A 25,739-nucleotide genomic window follows, 5' to 3' on the forward strand; every position below is an offset into this window, starting at 1 on the left:
TTGTAGTAAAAGAATATAGTTTTTATATAAAAATTAAAATTGATGCAATAATTAACATGTTTATATTTTCAAGAATAAACATCCTGAAACTCTAAATATCAATTAGTTTCATAAGTTACTAACACACATACAAAGCATAGCACACTAATTCATAAATAAATAACACCAAGACCAACTGTTACATCTTGGATAATAAAAAATAGGTCATATCTCTTCCTTCAAACCTCATTGGAAGGCATTGGTCACCCTCTTATTTATCTATGAAAATCTATGATGGTCTTTACATGAATTAGACGTGATAAATGTACTTCAAAAGTATATGAATATAACAAACTAACAATGAATGTGTAATAAATGAATGAAATATGCGATAAAGGGAGAAAATTCACCTCGTGAGTTGCTGAAAAATCAGTTATGGATTATGGCGTGCATCTAGTTGCGTATGGACTGTGGTGCAGGTGTTGCATTTATCGATGGTTGAATGGAAGGAGTTTATACAAATCAAGGGTGACCTGATGTTGTTTACTCATTGATGAAGGTGATGTGTTTCATATACAAACCTCTATGTTGAATACTTGATATACTTTAAACTTAATGAATATAGTTGCCTAACAATATCTAATGCATAATAGTTTTTTAATAAATTATTAATTATTACGATGTAAAATGTTGCATGAAGTTTTTTTTTTTGATAGGTTATGAATTGTTTGCATGAAACATGTTAGGAACATATAGGATTCTATAGCGTAAATATTATTAATTGTTCTCATGTTACCAATATTGTTTCAATTGTGCTTGCAGAATGAAGTGTTTGTTTATGATTGAACTATTTGAACTACTTGCATGACAATTCATTCTTATTATGTTTTGTCACAAATCAACCAAAGGAGTATATTATAAATGTAAAAAAGATTGGCATTGATTAGTGAAAGATTATTTGCGTTGATGAAAATGTTAGTTTATTCAAATTAGACAAACAATTAGTCAAGTTTATCTTATAGGATATAGTATAATTATTTCTAAAATTATCTAGTTTATTTGGATAAATTATATAGAAAGTTCAAATAAGTTTTATCAAAAAAATATCAATACAAGTTATTCAAAGATAACTATCAAAGAAGTATTTTTGTGAAACATGATTAGCAGTCTGTTAAAAACATAGCAGGTTAGGAAGCTAGAAGGTAATGCTTATCAAAAGTTATTATCCTTATCACATGAATATATATTTAAGGAAAGACAATAAGAAGCAATAACTAGCAAGAGTAGCATTGTGTAGAGCAGCACTTGTAGCGAAGCAAAAATGTCCAACCAGCTAAAGAGTTATATAAAGTTTCGTAGCATATACTCTTAATACACGAGTGAAGCGTGAAGAAAATTCTCGAGGATAATTATTTGTTAAAAAGCTAGAAAGCTTGCACTCTCTTAAGGGGAGTTCATGTGTTAAGTATTAGCAATTGGATGTTCCAGTTATGATGATAACAATTTAAAGATTAGGTGTTTTAACAAGCTACTATGGTAGAAAGAAAAATAAAGTGTTTTTTCTTGACATGTAAAGTAGTATAGGTATAAAGGATCTGTAGTCAAATATACTCCTCTTGTAATCTTTTAAACTAGTGAAAGTTATCTGTTTTGGGCTTGGTTGTCCTAAAGGATTTTTTTATCTTTTGAAAAGCTCTTTAAAGGGTTTTCCCTTCGTAACCAAATAACTTGTTCATTTAATTTTTCAACATTTATATTTATTTGGTTATTGATTAATGTTTGCAAAGCCTTAACATATTGTTTCATAACATATAAGAAACAAAAAGGGAAATTGAAGGACCATTTAAATGCAATTAGGGTCAAAATTGAAATAAATATTGAGAAAAAAGGTTGAAAATGACCAAAGATAGAAAAAAAATCCATAGACCAAATTCAAAACTGTAATAAAATTAAAAGACCTTTTTGGAAAATAAAAGGCAAAATGACTTTATTCCATTTAAGTGAAATGACATAATTCACTTTTAAATGAAATTGATCATTTTGGCCTAATTAAAAAACAAACAAACAAAACGATTTGGTTTTGAGTGTTAATTTAAAACAATCCTTCTTCCCCACTACATAGCCCTACAACTTTTTTCTTTTTTTTTGTTCTTACATGGTTTTTACGATACTTTAACTATTTGCTTCTCTCTCCCAAGCCTCTCAAAAATGCTAAACAACATAACATTACTCTCTCATGCATGTGTATTACATTCATAGCCAAAAAATACTTGTTTTAACTCTTTGAAGCCTCTGTAAAATTGGTGCAATGAGGCCAACACAAGTATGTTTGGTTGAAGTGTACAACCATAGTGAAGGGTTGAGATTAACTCAATGAAACTAGTGGCCATGATAATTCCACCAAGAAAGGTTCCAAGAACTTCATCATTACTTATAAATAAAGGGGCAAAGCAATAAACAAAGGGGAGCCAACTTAGAGAGGGAAAATGTCAAGAAAGAGAGAAAACAAGATAAGAGTTTAAGCTGATAGGAGTGAGAGTCTTTGAACCAGGATCTAGTAGAGAAGAAAAAAAAGAAGAAAAAAGAAAAAAGAAAGAAAAACTAGAGAGACAGAGATGAAAAGGAAGAATTTTATGGGTTGGAAATAGGGTTAGTTTGAACCATCCCCAGGGCAAACTTAATCCATCTTCATTCTTATTTCTTTCTTTCTTTTTTCAAAAGTTATGTAGGATGTACTATTCACAAATGCAATTAATACACATCTTATTATTAATACATAGTCATTATTCATCCATGCATTTTTATTTTATTTCATTTTTATTTGCTTCGTGTTGATGTTATTTATGTTTTGTAAAACTATGTCTTTTTCTTTATATATATGTGTGTGTGTGTGTGTAAATATTTATTTTCAAAAACTCAAATAATGAAAAACAACATCGATAAGCTTTAATCAAGTTATCATCATGTTTTATTTAAGCTTGGGCCTTAACAATTTGGTTCATATGTTTGCAAGTTCTTATGAACTGACGTAGGCCTAGCATGGCATTTTTAACCTTAGAACAGGTTCAATAATGAGTTGATGTGTTTTTGTCAAGTTAGCATAAATTTTGAAAACTAAACATCCAACAAACATTAACAACTAACTCAAAGCAACATTAAGCAAATAAAACAACATTTTCATTCATCAATCTACATAAATGCTAATACACAAAATAATGCTAAAAAGATTCAAAAATATCATCAATCATTGAAAACAAATCATGAATGGGCAGGCCACATGAACTCTACCTATAAGTTTTCAAATGGTCATACCTTCTCCAAGCCTGCTGGCTATAGACTGCTACTTCCTTTTTTTCTTCTTCTTTCTTTTCCTTTCACTTTCTATTATTTCCAACACTTGCTTGATCTTCTATATTAGGCTTTTGAACCTTCACAGTAGGGTCTTTCTAGAGGGTAGTTACTCATGGTTTTTCTCTTTGTTTTTTTCCTTTTTTTTCTTTGATTTCTAAGGGTATTTATAGGGTTTTTTCTAGTTTTTTTTTTTTATGGATTCCCTTAAAGATTGATCAAAGATCAACCTTTTAATCAAAATAAGAGAGTTCTGGATAAAAGTGTTATAAGCTCTTATACTAGGCTGGTTTTCCAATGGTGGTTTTGGTTTTGGTTTTAGAAGTACTTGGTGGTTTTGCTAGACTTGGAGGGTATGGAGTTATTTTTAGCCTTTTGATCTTGAAATGGAGGTTTTAAAGCCATTGATAAGAATCTTTTGGGAAGCTTTAAGTGTGAACACACAAAAAAACAAAAAAAAAAAAAGGTACGTGGCTTGGTTGACCACATTCAAGGCTTCGCCATAGCAACTCTGATGTAAACATCATCAAAAACCATCTGAAGTTATTAGAGGAGGTGTATACCTTTCGTTTGGATCCAACCTTTTTAGAGTTATGTGGCTTCACATCCATTTATCCAAAGATGTCAACATAATTAGCCTATAATTTAAAATTGTAGTGATGGCTACTCAAAGACAATATGTAGACTTCTATGGAAGAATTGGGATGTAAACGTCCAATTTCATGGAAATAGGTTTGTAAAAGGGGTGTTCTTTTTCCATTTGCAAAAAATCTCATGTCATTTAAAGGTCTATAACTCCACAACGAGCTCTTGGAAGATGTCAACATGATCATCCAAAATTTCTTATGAAGGAGATGAACAATGAGTAAATGAAGTGTTGTCTAGGTTACATCCCTATAAATCAGGATTTTTAATTTAGAATCTGATAGATTTCATTTTAGTCTTAGTTCTTCCAATTGCTTTTAATTGCACTTATAATTGCCTCTCAAACTCTTAATTTCATGTAATTTCACCCCTGCCAAACTCAATCATCAGCCCTAGAGTTCAGCGATATTTCCATCCTTGTCCTTGTTTTCTGATTTGTGTATTTAGACCCTTAATTGACCATCAAACTTTCAATTGTTTTTCAATTTGACCCTTGATTTAGTCAATTTCAGCCCTTGAAATCTCGCACCTTTTACTATTTGGTCCTTGGTTTTGAATTTTTTCAATCAAACTCCTAATTTGCTATCAAACTTTAATGTTTTTCACAATTAAGCTCTTGATTTGACCAATTAGATTTTCAAAGTCAAGTTTCAGTCCCCGAACTTTAATTTATTCTAATTAACACCCGAATTGACTCCAAAAAATTATTTTCATTGCAATCAAGTCCTCAATAAAATTGATTAAGCCTTCCAAAATCCTCATTAAGTCTTTACTCATCTAAATTTGTGTTTCTTTACCCCAAATAAAAATATTTCTACTAAATAGATCTTTTGTCAATCAGAATTGGGTCATCAATTTTGCCAATCTTGTACATTCTGGTCATTCAACTTTTTCACTTGTTATTTTGATCTCTCACCACCAACTTGGAAAATCTTCGGGCTTTCTTCATGTGTATCCTCTTGGATTTTGGATTCCTTTTTTCTTTTTTTTTCTTTTTTTTTCTTGATTTTTTATAAGGTCAAAGATAGGTAACAACATGGAGATTTCATCAATTGTTCAAAAACTTTCAAAATATGCCCCAAGTATAGGAGGTGATCCTTATCTTGATTATTATCTAAAAAAATATTGAAGTCTCAAAAGGGGACAATAATATTTTTATTTATAAAAGATATATAAAAAATAGTCTTTCTTAATCTCAAATTTAAATATACTAATGTTCATAAATCTTTGCCTTGTTTAGAAACTTAGAGATTAAATAGATGGATCATGATCTGGATGTGCTCTATTCATCATTATTTATGTCATTAAATCATTTAGATCTTTTATGGGGTTGTTGTAAGCAAGATTTTCTTTTTAAGGTTTGTTGGGGGTGAAAACAATAATCTTAGAATTAAAAAACGTGAGATAAGTCACTACCAGAAAATCGATAAATACAAACAGAAATACCGGGGGAATATTTCTATCGGTAAATTTCTGAGGGATTTTACCAACGAAAATATTCCCTCGGTATATATCGATAGAATTACAGTGGGAAACAAAATTAAAACAAAGCAAAAGAAATGATGACGTGTCATTTTTACCAATGAAATTACCGATCGAATTTATTCTGTCGGTAAACTGTGAACATTGTTCATCATGTCAATTACAAAGGGAATCACCGACGGAAAATTCCATTGGTATTTTCCAGAGAGCTCCAGAACTATTCACTTTCCAATTGCACTATTAATTGTTGTTCTTTACGGAAAAATCACCAACGGATTGAAAAGTCGTCGGTGTTATTTGGTGATTTTCTTCAAAAATTCAATTAATTTAAAATTTTCATTTAAATATTACCGACAGAATCACTGAGGGATTGAAAAATCGTCGGTGATTGTTGGCGGTTTCTGAAAAACTTTTATGAAATTGAAAAAATTAAATATTACAGATGGAATTACCAATGGAATAATTAAAAAATATTAATATTTCATTATCCATCGGTAATTCCGTCACTAACGCGCCCCAATAAAAAGCCTAAATCCCCTTATTTCACAAGAGATAGACTCATTTCTTCTTCTTCTTCTTCTTCTTCTTCTTCACTATATGTAAAAAACATCAATATCTATTTGTTTCTCTTTTCTTATATAATCTTCTCCTCCATGCTCGGGTATGTCTTCTTCTTCTTTCTTCTTTTACCCTCTTAGTTTTTTTTAATTAATATGCTTTATGAAAAAAAAATTCTCTCCTTAGCTTCACTTGCAACTACATTAAGGTAAGTTTTTTTTCTTCTTCATTTTTCATGATTTGTTTCACTATATTTGTTTTTAATTTTATTTTTAATTGTTTTTGTTCTTAATAATTGTATAAATGTTGTTGTGAGATTTTTTTTTTCATATGAGATCAATTTTTATTTGATTTATTTATAGGATTTTTAAATTTTTAGCAATTACAACTTCATTGTTTTCATATGAATTTTGTTAGTTGAATTTATTTTTCATTTTATTTATTTGTTGCAAATTTGTTTGAGTTGATTTTCTTATTCTTTTTTCCAAGCATTTTGAGTATATATTATAGAGTGTTGATTTATGTTATTTTAATTATTTTATAATTTTATAAAATGGATTTTTTTAAAATGTTTTTAAATAATTACCGACAGAATTACCGATGATATTTTTCAAGGAATATAACGACGGAATGAAGCGGGTAATTGTTTTTTACGCATCTGTTCCGTCAGTAAATCAATCAGTAAGAATATTTTTTATTACCAATAGATTTACCGACAACCAAAAAATTACTGATGAAAGATTCACCGACAGAGCATTGCCGTTGGTAATTTCGTTGGTAAATTAATTACCTACAGAATATGTGTCTTACACCGATGGAAAAATTATGTCGGTAAAACTGTTAAATGTTGTAGTGAGTTGACTTTATCTTCTAAGATTTATCTAGATGAGAAAGAGAGATTTTAGGGTTCAAAGAAATATTGCCCCTTAGCATTTGCATGATATATTTTAGAATTTGACCAATGAATTTATGTCAAATATTACTTTCAATAAACATATATTGATTTAAAAAAAACAATTAAACTAAAGATATGCTTTATTAAAAAATATAATAAAATCCCAAGCTACATTAAAAATAAATCCAAGCAAATAAAGTTCTAATACCCTTATCCACAAAGTTAAAATTACTATACTCATTAGCTTCCTTTGCCAAGCATTTTGTGGCTTACTAAATCGCCATCCATTCTTACCTGATTTGCTTGTTCAAGGAATTCGTTTTAGGCTCCCATTAGAATTGTTCTTGAGTATATGTTTTTTATCTCGATTGTCTTGAAATCTCATGCACATCATGCTTACCCAATGACATTACAAGGAGAAATCCTATGGGAAGGTTCTATTCATTACATGCAAAAGTAGGTTGACTAAACTATTGGTCTCAAAAGGGTCCCTTGTCATCAGGTAATCAAACCTTAAAAGGTTGACTTGAGGCCTACAAGATACAAAGAGAATAGACTAGGAAGAATCTCATCAGCTACTAATCGTGGCCATGTAGACTTTTGACAAGAGTCTGAGATTTCATGAGTGCTAGTTTGGGGTGTAACCGTGTCATATAATGTGTGTGTGCATCACTCCATATCCATTCCATAAAGATATAAATAGACTGATGCATAAGATGCAATCAAGAAAGAATCATATAAGCAAAATTACAAACGAAGACATAAATCATGCAATAACATATAATAAACACACATTATTTAGTTTAGGCAAACAAGCATGAAATATTTATAAAGCACATTAAGCATAATATTTTAAAAATCAAACAAACAAAGCTTAGCCCTAATAATCCTTAATGGAGTCATCATTCTATCATGATGAACATCTCGATGATATAATCATGTGAAAGGTGGTAAAAATAAGAAAAGAAGTTGCCACTTAGTTTTATGGTTACTTAAAACCTTAGTTGGTCTACAAAGTTGAGTGAGGGGCTAGTTATGCTAAAGAGAAGATAACAGTCACCCTAAAATATCTTACCTAAGATAAGTTGCATTGTTGTTTGATTTTACTATAAAACTACCTATAATGCATACATGTTAATATTTAACCTAAACTAAATACTTGTATTTATTTAAAGGTAAAAATTCCTAAGATAATGATTTGAGATCTAGGCTTGATAATGATGCTCGATCCTCACTTTTTAGATTATGAGTTGAGATTTGAAATAATTATAGTTTTGAATTGTTTCCTTTCATTACCCAATTTATATTAACATCATAAATTAATTATTTCACCAAGCATGACCACCATAAATAACCATAAATATTTCAACTAGTTTAGTTAAAATAAAGAAGCATAATTGAATATGAAATGAAAATCATCATTATGAATTTATTCAAAACATGTAAAACCCTATTAAAAAAAAAAGGAATTAAACTATTCAATACTAGGAGGAAACATGAGGGAACCGGTCAAAGAATAACCTAAAAGATACTAGGATAAGAGTATCAAACATCCAAACACAACATACCCTCATTTAAGAGGCACAACATACCCTCATTTAAGAGGCAAGTATAAATACATTTAGAGGAAAAAGAGGTGATTTTTCCTCTCCCCATAACCCGATAGGACAACCTTAGCAGCAGCCCCTTTCTTGTAAAATTTTCATCCAAACTACCCTTGCATGTCACCTTCCTTGAATACTTGAGTGGGAGAAGAGCTGAAGAGTAAAAAGAAAACAACAACATTGAAGGGAGGAAGGGGATAAAGGGTTAGCTGGTAGGGGGAATATGGGGGAGAAAACCAAGAGGAAGAAGAAGAAAACCACAAAAACATCCCCCAAATCTTGTCTAAAATTGTGTGGTAAGGGTAACCCCACTCTCATATTTGTTGTTTTGAGATTATAAGGCAAAATGAGAAGGAAACCCCAAGTGAGGTGACCTACAGTTCTTGCACCCTTAATTGCGAAAATTAAATGAAAAGATTGAAAAATTAAGATGAGAAGAGTATAATTTTAGATTCTATAACAAAAGAAATTGATGCATGTTGAAGAATGAACCCTAGCTAAAATCAGCTTGTTAAAGAGATGAAAAAAGAATGGAATGGGATGATATAATGTGTTAATTGTGACCTTGACAAGCACTTAGGATAAAATGCTTAGGCTGAAACAGAATTTTAACAAATGCTAATACCCTTGTTTTGCATCATAAGTTGTAAAACTTTTTTTATTATGAACTTAGAAGATTGATAAATGATTAATGCATGATAACATAAATATGTATGTAATGGAAGTGACAATTTACATGAGTAAACTAGAAGGGAGAAAAATGTTGTGTTTCAACCAAGAGAAAAAACAATGAAGGAAGTTCTTTATGTGATGAACATCTTTAGATAAATAAACTAAATGGTAGAAATTGAACTCATGTATAATGTAAAAATAGTTATTAGCTTGTGTTTTATGATTTAGAATGATATGATTGAGAATGATAAAATGAACACTTAATGTTAATGCCGCATGTTTCGGCCCCATGAAAACTTAAATAAGAGAATCCTTGAAAAATGTGCATGTTTGAATTTAATTGTATGATGAGATTATTGAAATGAATATGATTCTTGAACATGTTTATTCGTAAATTGAAATGCCTAGAACACCTTATGCCATGTTATAATAGATGAGAATTTGATGATATCACATGAAGAACACAAAGTATGTTTGGTAGGGAAATGACATAGGCTTCGGCCGTCTCAGAAGAAAATAGAAGAGAAAGACCTTCATGAAGAAAATAGTTGATAAGGATTAGCCCAACACAAAGCGTAATCATGCCAACGACCCATTGAAGGTGCCGTTTGGGTCAATTACAAGAGATAGGGCAAAGAAGCTTAAATAAGCATTAAATGGGCTTGTTCAGAACATATGGAACAAAATGGACCTAGAGGGGCTTAGGACATTTAAGGAGCAAGAAGGACAACCTATAATTCATCTAATTTAGGTCCAAGAAGAGCCTAATTCGTATGGAATAAGGGGCTAATGGGTCCGACCCTATACCAGCCTTGTTAGGCTTGTTTTTTTCCTAATCATACAAGGATAGAAAGTCAGTAATGAATTCTCCTAATTAAGTAAGGAAGTTGGCCAGATCTTGTTCCTAAAAAATAGAGGATTATTTAATGTTTTTCCTAACTTAGAAAGGAAAGTAATTAAATTAGCAACAAAGGAGTAAATTTGTTTTCTTAGTTGTCCAAGTTAAACAAGAAAATCCAAGTTAATCAAGGACATCAAAGGGGGCAGCAACATAAATTTTTTTCTCCTAGTTTATTTGGGACTTCTTAAGATGACTAATCTAATTATAGCATATTTAGGATGGTAATTTTTGGATTTTTATTATTTTTTTATTTGTTTCTTAGTCTTTGGGTTATTATTACTTATTTGGGTCAATTGTAAGTGGGCTTCATATAAGTTCACCTAAGAGGGGTCCATTAGGGTTTTTTTAAGTTTAGAGTCAGTATAAATAAAGGCATAACCAAACATGAAGGGTTATGCAATTTAGATTAATAAAACTTCTTATTTGCCGTATTTTTTGTGTGTGTGTTGGTGAGATAATCTCCCTTCCTTGATTCTCTAAAGAACTGAAAACGACTTATCAAAGAACAACTAGCTTCGTGGTGTCATCATTTATACTTCTCATTTGCGAATCAATATTCGTTGGGTGGGGGTTTTTCGTTTTCAATAGTACTGGTGCCTAAGTACAAGTTATCTTTGTGTCATATTCCTATTAAACCTGATTTACTTGACTTTTCAGAAATTGGTGTCTTTGCGTGTGGGTTACGTGACCACATGATCACGAGGCTCGCATCAATAGTGATTAATAGATTCACTTTAACAATATTTGATGATTAGGTGAGATTATAATGGAATGGAGGATACATCACATGTTATCCTTGCTTCATAAACTCTTAGAGGTGAATTGTGTTTTGGTCTATGTCTATAACTAGGTTAATGTATAATCTTTAGGAAGAAAACTTGGTATTGACTTTATGTATGAATTTAGGAAAAGAAATGCCAAAGTGACTTATTTTTCTTTAACGATTTTCAGTGTCAAAGTGACTCAGTTTTCGTTGATGATTTTCAGTGTCAGAATGACTTAGTTTTTATTGATGATTTTCAGTGTCAGAGTAACTAAGTTTTCGTTGATTATTTTAAGTATCAAAATAACTTAGTTTTCGTTGATGATTTTTAGTGTCATAATGATGTAATTTTCATAGATAACCTTTAATAAAGTTGAGAATGAATGTCTTATTATAACATTATTACTATGCAAATGCACGAACACAGGAGATTTTTGTATGAATGTATGTACGTACATGTATGTGTGTGAAAATGATCTTTGACGATGCCTAGATAAAAATATATTGAGTAATGGTTATTGTGTGTCAGGAGGTGCAACCAGAATTGAATCTTCGACCGAGCGAGGACATACTACAGAAGGAGTAGGTAGGTGATTCTCATATTTATCTAATTTTATTAATTTTTTGAAGTATTATTACATAATGTTGCTACCCGAATTCAATTGTTTAGATTATTCATGAATTGCAATGAATGATGAGATTAGCTTTGACTAATTGTATCCATGTTAGATAGTCAGGAATGAATGATGAGATTAGCTTCGACTGATGGTATACATGTTGGATAACTAGGAATGAATGAATCCATGTTGGATAATTGGCAATGAATGATGAGATTAGTTTCGACTAATGGTATCCACATTGAATAACTTGGAATGAATGATAAGATTAGCTTTGGTTGGTATCCATGTTGAATAACCAGAAATGAATGATATGATTAGCTTTAGCTAACGATATCCATGTTATACATGGAAGGATCCTAGACACACAAGGATTCCTAGACTATAATACATGTCATTGACCGATGTTGGAAATATTTCAAATAAAATAACACGACATGAGATCATACGAAGATGTGAAGTAAAATATTAAGAATAGACTTAGTAGGAAGTTATTAATGAGAATTATATTATAAAAAAAATGTTTATACACTTACATTGAGTTTGGTTTATAACACGGACATCTCATGACCATGGCGCTTAGCAATTTCTTAATAAGTATTTTGTAATAAACTATGTAGTAGTATGAATAGACAACTTGCATTTTGTAAAAACTTTATGATATCGACATTCGAAGTTGTGGTTGTAAATTATGATGCGTATGAACACAATGGATATGTACCCTTTCTTTTGTATTACTATCGTATGTTATATGCATGTGTGACGTATTGAATCGCTTAATGATGTCTGATTATTGAAATGATAGATGATATCATGTAATGCATCGATGGAATGTGATAAAAAAAATCATCTTATCTCCTGCTTATTACAAATAAGTAGTATATCTTATCTATTGAATTTTGTGGATTATTACAAAACAACATCAACATCAATATACGTTTGTGATTTGAAATTTAACAAATAAATCACAAATTGTTTTAAATATAAATAAATCATATATTGAGATTTAAATTTATATGTACGAGTCATTGGAGTCTGTTGGAACTGGGCCAAAGAGGATAGAAAAAGGAGAAGCAGTGCCTAAAAAAACAAGAGTTGGCACGTGTATTGTATGTACCCGATGACAGATTTGCTTTTGAAGCTTTGTATCACATGCCATCAGGGTAGCGGTGCATGGATATTTCTGCTATGTGCACAACTCCTTCCTTTTTCTATTGATATGGGCAGTGTCAACCACCTTCATCAGAGATGGGAGATTGGAGGTAAGGAAGGCTACTATTGTTGCTGAATTTCCTGGGTTGTTTTCCTACAACTTTGGGAGGCTAGTTCTTTAGTGTTTTTGTTATTCCATTGTCTCTTTTTGTTGTGAATATCTTTTATTTATATTATGGAGGATCCTCTATAAAATAGAAAAAATTAAATTGATCCACACCCTAGCCATGGATCCCTAATTAATTAGATTTCATCTTCTTAATATATAAGATCTCTTTTAATAATTTTCTAATTTCATAATTTATTTCTCTTTTGCATAACCTCCCTTTTTTTATCCCCACTCTTCTTGCTCCACCTTTTCTTTTCAATTCATTCCCTAAACTTTACATATATATATATATATATATATATATATATATATATAAGAATTGAATTAAATATCGAGAAATTGGGTATAAAAGATCATGTGTATGCCCCGAATAAAATTCCTGCACAACTGATCCACCTCGCAGACGTGGATGGGCAATTTGGTGGTCTGTATGGAAAAGATAGGGGTAGCAGCCACTATTGACTGGCACAGCGGAACACTCCCAGCAAGGGAAAGGTGGTTAACCTTCCGACTAGCTAACCTTTTCTGGACTCTCTATCTCCAATGCATCCATACGCGTGCTTAATTATCAACTCTTTGGTGAAGAAGAGGCACCCCAACGTAGTGCCCAAGATCCTCAGTCTTTGAAAAACCACTCTGATTACTAGTACTTCTAGCAAGACGGTGATCAACAATCTTAGATCGTCTTACTAATGCTCACTTTTTAACTGGAGGCTTCACGTACAAGACAAATAAAGGCATTTAAGAATCTCCTGCATCTGAACCGAGCATGCCTCGGTCGGCAAATTAGTATCATGTCGTCAGTGAAAAATAAACGAGAGATTTTCAGACCCTTTCTCCCAACCTGAACTGGTTGCCATCTTCCGCAACAACACTCTCCTCTATTAAGTGAGCTAAAATCTCTCTAAACACAGTATATAGAGTTTGACAGTGAATTTGCGTCATTTGAAGTTGATATATTTCAGTTGATATGATTTTTATATAAAATTTCATTTTTCCCAAATTATTTAAATCATGTAAATTTTAATATAATTAGTCTGAATTTCAATTTTAAATCTGATAGAGCACAGGGTAGAGAGTATTGAGTACTTTTAAAATAATGGAGTAATATTTTCCATATTCATTCAACTATATATATTTCTCTTGATGTTTTTTAAAGAAAAAATAAATAGTGTATGTATTAATTCAAATGAATTATTCAGATCATAAGGATTTCATTTATGAAACAACCATCACACTTTTAGAATTTTCCTTAATTTGTTTTACGTATTCCCTATTTATATTTTTTAAGTTATTATCAAATCTTTTTTCTATATAATCACCCTCGTAATAATTAACTTTTATAAATAATCAATCTTCGTACATTAATTATAAAATTTAGTTTATACAGATTTTTTTAAATATTTAGTCTATACAACTCATCAACAAACCTATAAATTCCCACAAGCTTATATCTCTAGTACAATGTATTAATTGTTGAATAGCGATGTCTTCACACGCGCGCGCACGTGTGTGTGTGTATAATACAAATAATAATTTCTTTAAGAACAAATCAATTTTGAAATTCAGTTGCGAAACCCCCCTCAGGTCGATTCACAGGAGTAAGAGTAACAGATGCAGGTTGTTTCGTTACTGCAGCTAAGATGTCAGCGTAACCTACCACCCCAACTAAAATGTCATCACTATCATCCTCAATCACCCATACATGGGTTGCCCTGTGAGACAGCATCTGAGCCATCACCGCGGCCAATGAGCTTGTAATTTTACATGTCAGGGGTGCACTTCGACCCCTATACATGCTCCTGCCCATTCTGATTGAGCTCCCTGGATTGAACCCGATGCTCCTACTACTGAATTCCCTCAGCCTCGTAGAACCAATCCCATTAGCTGTACTCTCATCACCAACTGCTGAATTGACTGCAAAATCCAGGAGCGATCTTGCTGCTTCATTATCCTCAACCCCCATTACAAACTGCCCACCTGAGAGATTGGCTAAAGCCCATGCTGCAGCCAGGTAATCACATTTCCACAATCTGGAGGCTGATATTTCCCCTATGATCTTACACTGGCCATCTGGAATGAGCTCCACAACAGCTACTTCACTGGGATCTCCAGGTAGCTTTCTTGTAGCTTCAAAAGCAGGGAGAGAGGCTTCTACTGAGGTGTAGTTTGGGTTAATGACTCCAAGGGAGGAAATGGATGAAAGAGGTAGTGGAGCTAGAGCGCCAAGGCATCCAATGAGAAAACGGATGACATCTTCTCTAGAGAGACAGCAAAATTTGTTGCGGTTGGAAGTGCCAGAAGATGAGGAAGGACGATTGGTGTTTATGGTGAGGTTATTATTGCTGCTGTTGTTGGATGCTTCAGCATTCTTGAGCCACTTACCATTGTAGAGAAAAGAGAATCGCTTGCTCATACCTTTCCATACCATGCTTTTTGGAACAAGAAGGCGCCTTACACCTTGCTTCATCATTTCCAAAGCATCTATCAATCTACCACAAGCACCAAAAAGTCATTTCCTGATAATGTATATTTCTCAGGAATGCATCATAAATTGCTGTAATTTGTGCCATATCAGATCACATGACATTATTTAACAATCTCACAATATATAAACTCTAATCTTTTGTACATAGATAACATTTGTGAGGAAGAACAAAATGAGATATCCCTTAAGATTTCTCAAAAAAAAAAAAAAAAAAAAACCATAGTTTACAAGATGACTGAAGGGAAAAGCAATTGTCAATAAGCAATGCACTCTGGCACAGATATATGTTTGTCTCTAGATACAGAGAGACAGACAACACACACACAAATACACAGAGAGACAGACAACAAAAACAACCCAAAGTTGGTGTCAGATAGAACATGTACAAATATGAAGATTATTTATATGGGAAAAGATTATGTGAGCACCAAATCTATCTAGAAAGAAAAAAAAAATTACCTAAAAAAATCAAATTCTAAATTTTTTAGAAAAACTTTCAATTTTTGCATTAAAAAAAGTACTCATTTCTTCCCATTTCTTTCATCCTCCCATTATTGCAAGTGACAATGCAAGTCACCCAAGAATGAAGAAACCAATTTTCTCCACCATTTAATAATATTACAGAACTACAATTCTTAATAAATACAAGATTAAGCCAATGTTCCTACATCCTTCTTCCTCAACTTGAAAATCCACACCAATCTCACCTTTTCCTCCTTCTCTACACCCTCACTTGACACAGTCAAGGAAAGAGGTTTTTGGATCACACCATCCATTAACAAGGCATTCGATGACAGATTACAAAGGGAAAGGTGTAACCAGCTAACCAACGACCATATTTAATAACTTGGTCCATGAGAACAAACCTTCTATTGAATCCCATGTCGACACTCTGGGGCATTGAGATAAAGAAAATGATAGAGAAATGCAGTACATCCCATGGGATTAAGGCAAATTCCCAATGAAATTGCACATCCTTTAGTTCCTCGGGAACACATTTTTTGTAGTGAAGTTCAAATTTCCACCATTATGATTACCATCAAGAGTCATTTGAGAACATTCAAGAGAACCATAAATAGAGCTGAATAACAAATCCAAGAAATTGAGATACAGAATCTCAGATACCACAAATCCATGAGAATATAATAATACTGAGTAGTGTTAAAAGAAATTAGATTAAAAGCTACTAACCTTGTAGCAGGATCAACTTGTTTGAGAAGTGAAGCGTTAGGAGCAACAACCTGTGAGACCGAAGTCTTGATGGCCTTATCCTGGTCCTCCAAGCACTCAGTTGAAGCCAAAAAAGCCACAATATCAAGAGAATTAAGGATACCAACAAACCTTTGTTGTCTCATTTCACTGGTCTCAATCATGCTCACATGAGTTTTCCTCTTCCAAACTGGAATCCCACACTCTGTCGACTCTCCAATCGCCCGAATCGCAGATTCTACCGTCTCTGTCTCGTAGAATTCCACCATCTCTGGCTTCCCCACCGTCAGATCTCCCACCACATGATAAAGAAACACAGATGCCATTGATGAAATTCTTTTTCGTTTTTTAAAAGCAGAGAAAAATAGCGGTAAGAAGAGGGAAGGGGCTATAAGAGGGAATGGAGGAGAATAAGGAGAAGGTGAAAAGCTGTAAAGGGTAATTTGCGGAGAATCAGAAGAAGCAGAGGATGAACATTGTTGTTTATAGGTGCAGAGATGAAGAAAGATATGGCCATTGATGGAGGAGGAGAAGAAGAAGAAGAAGAAGAGGTGAAAAGTTGAGGCCCATCAAACCCAGGTTCTATTGTATCTTTCGTGGATCACTGAGAGGAGAGAGTGCGTGAAAATTGGACAGCTTATAGACAGGGAGGAGAGACCCAGTTGTGGATGAGATTGAATAAATAAAATAAATCAAGTATTGCATGTTTGATTGGATTTGGACAAGTATTCACTTAATTCAGCCACGGTTTTCACTTTTGCATTTGCACTGCTAATATTTTTGTTGCACCTATAATTTTGGATGGGTTGTCCACCCTACGTTAAATTTTAAATTTTTCCAAGCGTAAAAAAAATATACAAGTGATGACAAAAAAAATAAAATAGTTATTGATTTAAATAAGTTCAATCAAATTCAAGTTATTAATTTAAATAATTTCAATAAAATCAATTAATTTAATAATATTATTATAAAAATAAAGTTCATGGTAATAAAAAACAAATAATAATGACTAATGAAAAATTTAGATACTTGTTAATATTATTAAAATATATTATTAAAATATCTCAAAGATCTTATTTGATAACAAAGTAAAAAATAAATAAAAATAGAATAACGTTATGATGTGAATCTTGTGATCATGTTGTTATGTAACCCACACGCAAGTAAAATAAATCTTGGAAAACCAAATAATCATGTTTGATAAGAAGTGTGTGAAGATGAATATGTAATTCAAGGAACCGGCACTATTAGGATGAACCTTCACCCAATGATTAGCAAATCACGAAAGAGAAATATAAGGAAGAACGTCACAAAATTAATTATATTTTTATAAGTTTGATTGTTCTTTGTTTAAACAAAAAAGAAAAACATGTTGCTCCAAGCAAAACAACAATTTTATTTATAATTTATGGTTGCAGGACAAACCTAAATACAAGCCAAATAACTCTATTTATAATAGGTGAAAAAAAATATCTTAAACAATTTTAGAAGAATAATAAAAAAGTTATAAAAAAATAGATAAAAAAAGGGTCTTAAATCAACTAGGAAACTAATACAAATTCCACACAATAGCTTCTGAATGTTATTTCAAGTTCTTCCATATGTTTGATTGACCTAAAATTTTAATCATATATATATATATATATATATATATATATATATATATATATAAAAGACCTATGGAAACATCTAATAAAATTTCAGCTCGATCGAATTGTTAAATTGAAAATTATGTTTGTTAGTGTAGAACTATAAATTAAAAAATCAACCCAAAACCAACTTTAGCTCTTTTAAATAAGCATGGAAATCTTTGTAGTAGTTCATGCCCCTTAGTTTCCTTGTAGAATATGGAAGCTTCCAAAATATTTTGCTATTAAATAACATCATCCCTCTTTTTCTTATGTAGATAGGATAAATAAAAAATCCTTATAAAAAAAGGATTTTGGAATATTTACAATAATCATTGTCACACTTGAAAACTATATTGTTACTCATTAAAGACCCTTGTAGAACTAGAAAAGCTCCTAAATTAGGTGTTGGATATCCTTGCATTATTAAGAAAAGATTCTACTCTAAATTTAAAAGTCCACAAGTCAAAAGGCAACAAATAACAAATTTTATATTGTATTTGTTGACCTATATCACAAGACCTTCTAGAACTTTGATGGATCTGAAATATTAAACTCATGTAGAAAAATATGTCTAGAAACACTTGGTAAAATTTTCCCTTGATTCAGTAATTGAATTGAGAGTTATGCTCAATAGTGTAAAATTGAACAACATGTAGCATCACGCTAAAATTCAAATTTGATTATTCAAACCTTGCAAAGATCTTATCACTTTATAAAGAGGAAAATAAAAAACAAAAATAAGAAGCTCAATTACCATCAAATCAAATGCTGAAGGATAATCTGAAAAAAAAAATCAATTTAAAAAGAACAAAAAGACTTGATTCGAGTTAGCATGCCAAATTCACAACCTGATTATAAGGTTAAAGAAAAAATTATGGAGGTCAGCTATTATAAGTAAACTAAATAAAGAATGGAAAAATAGGAAAAAATCAATTAAAAAATGTTAAATCAAAAAACCTGAGTCAACCCGAGTTAACTCGACTAATACGTGACATGGGATATGAGAACTGATGCAACTATATTATTCTACAGTTTTACCCATATTTACCAAGTGTTTTATTCATGTTTATATATATATATATATATATATATATATATATATATATATATATATATATATATATATGCCTTAATAATCTTTGTTTTATGTTTTGAAGGTACTTTTGGATGTGAGAATCGAAAAGAAGTAAATTGGAGATAAATTCAGGTCATGCTCCAACCTATGTCGAATATTGGCATATTTGACCTCTGATCGATGTTTTATATAGAAATTGAGTTGTGGAAGTTGACATGAAGTGATTCTACTAGCATTAGAAAGCTAACATCCATAAATATGGCAAGAAAAATAAAAAAGAAAGAAGATGGAAATCGCAACCTTTAAAAACAAGTCTTGCATTCTGCTAGTTTTGACTTTCGTCCATTCGGACTCGAATATCTTGAGTTAGAAAAGTCCATTTGATGAAAACTCAATTTGTTTGGATTCCCAACTCAAAGATCTATCAGTCTACTAAATGGCAATAGAAAATGAGCTCATATGAGAGAGATATGAGATTTCTAAAACAACCTATAAATTCTGTCAGCATACAGGTTTTGTGAAGTAACAATCCAACTTACTTAAATGTAAATTGTTTACTTTAGAAATTACTATTTTTATATTTTTTAGGAGAAAACAAACAGATTGGAGGGTTATGGGGATTAGAGTTTCTTATCAGATAAAAAGAAAAAGAGAAACAAAAGCAGGTGGCAGACAGAAAGAAGAAGAAAATCCCACCTTTTTCTCCTATACCTAAAATTATGTTCTCATATGTTCTATTCATTAATTTTTCAATAGATAAGCAAGGCTAAATTATTTTTCTTGGTTGAAAGGATACATAAACTTTTGGATTTCAAAAACTATGAGATCTATTCTATCTTTTCTTTTCAGTTTATATGATGAGTATGAATGTTTTTCTATGCTTATTTCCTATAATTGTTTAGTTTGATTGTTAGAGCATACTCTAAATTATTATTCTAAACCAATCTACTGCTAAGTTTGCTATCAAAGCTGGAATTGTGATATTTGAACTTGTGAAGCAACTAAGTTTAATAATTATGACAGATCTATGTTGTTAAACTTAGGGAAAACATTCAATTAAATCGAACATAGACTGCAGATAGTTATGTTGTCTAAATTTATCAACCTATATAGTTCTTAAGGTTATCATTGAATTAAATTATAGTGCGGACACTGTAGTTGTTTAATGGTTAGAGTTAGTTACACTGTGAATCGGTTAACTAATTAATTTTAAGAAAAAATAGATATTCATAATACAAATTGACATATCATTTTAATAATCATTTTTTATTTTCGTATGTGAATGTTTACTTGAGATCAAGGTTTTTCTTTTGAAAAGTTTCCGATTTATTTAATTTAGCTTGATTGTTTTCTTCTATTTATCGTAGCATAGCCTAGATAACCTCAAAACCCCCCAACTTTCAATTATCTAACATAAAGACCTGAACTAGATCTTCCTTGTAAGATCGACCCCTTACTTGCACTATACTATCTTATTTGTTTAAGTTATGGTAATTAATTTGTGTGACCGTGACATCTCAACAAGAATGGGATAACTATGTTTAAAAAGTGAAATTGAAAAAAAAATCAATTTAAAAAAAATCTAAAAAAGACCAAAGTCGAATCGGGCTAATCTTCGAAACTCATGACTTGGGTAATGAGACCTAGTTATCTTATAGTAAGCAAACCTGAAAAAATCATAAAGTAAAATTCTCAATTATCTAAAATTAAAAAAAAATAACAATAAAAAAATAAGGACAAAATCTGATATAAAGATTAAATGAAATAAAACAATGAGGGATGAGATTGAAAAATAAAATAAATCATGAAAAGGATATAAAACAAAAGAAAATAGCAATAAAAAATAAGGATTAAATATGGTATAAAAATCAAATGAAATAAGAAAATGAAGGACAAAATTGTAAAAAAAAAATATGATAAAAGAAAGGATGAAATCAAAAAGAAATTTGAATTTATTAAATTATTTCAAATAAAATAAATAGTGATCAAAAGAACATAGACCAAATTTAAAGGAAAACAAATTGAAGGGCTGCTTTAAAAAATTGCAAGGGCAAGTGTAGAAACTGAGAGGGGAGATAAAAGAAGAAAAATAAAAAAAATATAAAAGACTTCTAAAGCCAAACTAATTGTTTTTTTGCCACGTGCATCGTCCTGTGAAGGATAGGTAACCGAGATAAGTCAAATGATGCCCTAGAAGACCCAAATGACATGAATGTCTCCTTAATGGTGTATTTAAAATAATATTTATATTTACTAAAATGTTAAATTGTCTCTTTTTCAACTTAATAATTATAAAAAAAAAAAACAAGGAGAAGAGAAAAAAAAATACCTACGCACATCAATTTAATGATTTTCTATACTAAAGGTAAGTATGTCATTTTCATGCGCTAAAAAAGAAGAAAAGATGAATGAGCTCTTAGCTATTAGTTTAGTTTTTTTTTTTTTTTTGCTTTTAAGGATAATAAAGTAATTTTGCTATACTAAAAAAATAAAAAGACCAATTTGACCTAATTAATTTGGTAATGATAATGGGTCATCTGGAAAAAATAACTTTGTCCTCGTCAATAAGGCCATTGGTTTTTTTTATAGAAGAGAAAAAAATATGAATCCATTGTTCCATTTCACAACGTTAAGTGTCTTGAAGCACAATGTTTTTCTAAGCTCTTTTAGTTTTTGGGATAATGACTGACAATGCAGGTAAGACAATTGATTATGAACTTTTAACAAAATTAAACTTTAAAAATGAACTTATTGATTTTAAAAAATTATCACATAATTTAGAGATAATTAGTTTGTATACCTTACTCTACACTGCGGAGGGCCTAAAATTTTTAAAACGTGAAAAAATATTTAGGTATAAAGGAATTCTTTGGGATTGTTTATTTTTGCGAACAAAAAGTTTTTAATTGGAATCATGTTTTCTGAAAAAAAAATTATGATTATGTTATTTTATGTGTAATTGAAAGCTCAAAAAATCACAAATATGATAAAATCATGTTCAAATTCTATTTAAATATTTTTTAAAAAAATAATTAATTTGAATAGAATTTTCATGAAAAATTTATCATTAATACTATTATTTTCATATCATATACATAAAAATTAAAACAATATTATTAAAATTCAATAAAAACTTATAATAGTATTTCAAAATCATTAAAAAAAATGAAGCAAATCTGGTAAATTTTTTATCGAAGTGCCATAAAAAAAAAGGTTAGGCCTCACTCTTAGCCCACAATAAAAGGTCAGGGGCATAAGGGCCTCAAGGCCAGGCTAGGCCCGCGTGCCTAGAACAAAGCTTGTGTTGGCCCTGCTTCATTTATTTATTTTTAATTAAGTATGTCGTGTACCCCTTATTTTTTTATATATAGAAAAAAGTGATAGACAACCTATCGTTTGTCATAATTGAGAAAAATATTTGCACCCACCAGTGTGCTTGAACCCGCAACATCAATAGCCCCATGCGTGCGAACTAACTCAGCACAATTTAAAAAATACATTTAAGTGCTTCACTATTTTTATGAATAGTAAAGCACCATAAGATAAGAAACTCTAGTTCTTTTAAAATGTAGGTATAATTTATCTTTCAAAAATGAACTTATATTTTTTTTTCCAGAACCTTTTTTCAACACACACATTTATACTCTAAAAGATTTTTTTAAAAAAATTATAAATAGGCCTTAAACCTCCTAAAGTCCGATGGTAATAACATATTCTTTCTTACATTGAAGAACTTACACTTTATATATCATCTCCTTATTATCTTGACATTGCCAACAAAACATCCAAAAACTACGTCATAACATCTTAATGATATATTTTGGTTTTTTACCAGAAATTCTAAATTTTTATTTGATAAAAATACTTTAAAATTTACATCACAATGACTTCATTTCAATAATTAAACCTGTATGAAAATAATCATTAGAATATACGTCTTGGTCCTATAAACAAATAAGAGATGGTTTTCTTGAAAAATGTTTTTCAATAAATATTCAATCATTGGTCAAGTTTGTAAAGGTCATGATGATAATTTTGCACAAAGGGGTTATGATGGTTAATAAAAAAGACGAGTAAAGATGATCGAGTGGGGCAATTTTGTTGCACGAAATTCATTGCAGTAATAAAAAAAAACTATATCACAAGCTAAGAGTAAGTGGGGTAATAGCTTTATTGTGGCAATAATAAAAAAATAAGTAGTGAAAAGATAACATTGAAATTGATGGTTTTCTAAAAACCCCTCATTTAAAGGTCATCACAAGAATGTTATAACCCAAAATAGGGTTATGTTTTCTGCGCGCTCAAACTCCAAGTTGGGCCATGATACATTCGCGCCCAACTCCAAGTCGAGTCATGACGTCTTCGTACCCAACTCCTTTTGGGTTTAGCCTAAAGCTGAACCTAACCACACTTGGGTTCAGCGTACAAGCTAAACCCATATACACCTGGGTTCAACATACAACTGAACCCAACTACACTTGGGTTCACCATACGAGCTGAACCCAAATGCACCTGGGTTTAGTGTCAACTGAACCCAACTCCTCTTGGGTTCAGCTATAAGCTAAACCCAACCACACTTGGGTTCTGCATACAAGCTGAACCTAAATATATGTAGGTTCAGCGTACAACTGAACTTATCTCTTTTTGGGTTCAGCGTACAGCTAAACCCAACTCCTCTTATGTTCAGCATGCAAGTTGAACCCACATGCACCTAGGTTCAGCGTAAAGTGAAAAAGTAACCCCACTTTAAGCCTCCCCTACTCTAGGCATAGGCTAGTGATTATGATACTCATCGCATCCTATTAATTACAAACAAACAGTCCATGCTTATATTAATAAAATGTGATGGCACAAATAATAGAATAATATTATTTTACTATTAGGAGATTACATCTCTACCCCTTGATGCAACCATATTATTCAATAGTTTCACCCACATTTAACTAGTGTTTTGCCTATGTTTTATATATAAAATGCCTTGATATTCTTTGTTTTATGTTTTGAAGGCACTTTTGGATGAAAGATGTAAAAAGGAGTAAATTGGAGATAATTGGCAGATTTGACCTTCAGTCGATGTTTTGTGCAGAGCGTGAGCTCTAGAGGTTGAAATGAAGTGATTCCAGTGGAATTAAAAAGGTAACATCCATACCTTTCTGGACATCTAAGGCAAGAAAATAAAATAAGGAAGAGCATGGAAATCGCAGCCTTCAAAGTCAAATCTCGCAATCTGCCAGTGTTGACCTTCGGCCATTCCAACTTAAATATCTGGAGCTACAGAAGTCCAATTGATTCAAACTCAATTTTTTTGGATTCATGACTCAAAGTTATATAAACGCTCAAAATTTCAGCCAAAAACGATGTCATATGAGGGAGATATGATTTTTCAAAGATGACATCTGAATTCTGCCAGCAAACAGGTTTCGTGAAGAAACGAGTCCAAATTACGTTCCGAAGCATCTAAACCGATATCCAAGTTTTTATTTCAGTAATTTAGCTCCTCTAAGTCAAAGCTTGAAGATTTCATGCAAGGCTATTTCTTCTTTTTTAGGAAAATAGTTATTGAAGTACTTAAATGTAAACAGTCTACTTAATGGAGGACTATTTTGTAAAATAGAGACCTAGGGTTTCCTAGGATATAAAAAGAATGAGAGAAGAGAAGTGGGGCAGCCAGCCAAGGAGAGAAAAACGCCCCCTTCCTCTAAGAAACCCTAAATTATGCATTCTTCCTTCTTTTTGATTAGTTGTTCAACAAACATGCAAGGCTAAACACTTTTTCTTGGTTGCAAGGACACGGAAACCTTCGGATTTCAAGAACTGTGAGATTTATTTTACCTTTTCTTTTCAGTTTATATGATGAATATGTTTGTTCTCCTATGCTTATTTTTCCTATGATTGTTTATTTTAATTGCTAGAGCGGACTCTAAGTTATTATTGTAGACAATCTATTGTTAAGTTTGATATCAAAACCGGAGTTGTGGTATATGAACTTGTGAAGCAACTGAGTTTAATAATTGTGGCGGATCTACGTTATTAATATTAGGGAGCACATTCAATCAAATCAAACATAGACTGCGGACATTTATGTTTTCTTGATTAATCAACTTATCTAGTTCTTAAGGCTGCCATTGAATTAAATTACTAGTGCGGACACTGTGGTTGTTTGATGGTTAGGGCTAGTTATACGGCGGATCCGTTAACTAACCAATGTTAAGAAGAGATAAATATTCAGAATATAAATTGATGTTTCGTTTCCATGATCAGTTCTGATTTCTGTAGATGGATGTGTGCTTGTGACCAAGGTTTGTTCTCTTGATAATTTTCTGATTTTATTAAATTTAGTTTGATAGTTTTCTGTTTTCTTTTGTTTTAGCCTAGATAACGTCCAAACCCCCCCAAATTACATATCATCTAGCATAAAAATCTAACTTGAATCTTCCTCGTGGGATCGACCCCTTGCTTGCTCTATACTATCTTGTGTGTTGTGTTTGAAGCTAGGGTAATTAATTTGTGCGACCGCGACATCGCAACACCCCTCACATGTCGTATGAAGC

The 25,739-nt window shown here is 31.4% G+C and overlaps 1 protein-coding gene across 1 annotated transcript; it reads right to left on the reverse strand.

Moving 5' to 3' along the window:
* Positions 1-14,123: 14,123 nt before the first annotated feature.
* LOC133670085 (CBS domain-containing protein CBSX6-like) lies at positions 14,124-17,170 on the reverse strand. The gene is made up of 2 exons (XM_062090522.1): positions 16,465-17,170; positions 14,124-15,277 (listed from the first exon to the last, which is right to left on the reverse strand). Exons 1-2 carry the CDS (start codon positions 16,806-16,808, stop codon positions 14,338-14,340), a joined length of 1,284 nt encoding a protein of 427 aa, XP_061946506.1. The 5' UTR covers positions 16,809-17,170; the 3' UTR covers positions 14,124-14,337.
* Positions 17,171-25,739: the final 8,569 nt, after the last annotated feature.

The sequence above is a fragment of the Populus nigra genome, chromosome 12 (genome assembly GCF_951802175.1).
Source record: "Populus nigra chromosome 12, ddPopNigr1.1, whole genome shotgun sequence".
In the NCBI taxonomy this organism is placed as follows: domain Eukaryota; kingdom Viridiplantae; phylum Streptophyta; class Magnoliopsida; order Malpighiales; family Salicaceae; genus Populus; species Populus nigra.

What these genes read in the sequence shown, in the direction of transcription:
- LOC133670085 (XM_062090522.1), bottom strand. Translation starts at nt 16,808, where the DNA reads ATGGCATCTGTGTTTCTTTATCATGTGGTGGGAGATCTGACGGTGGGG. An exon ending in CAAGTTGATCCTGCTACAAG is followed by an intron (nt 15,278 to 16,464) that starts GTTAGTAGCTTT and finishes TGCTTGTGGTAG; the next exon opens with ATTGATAGATGCTTTGGAAA.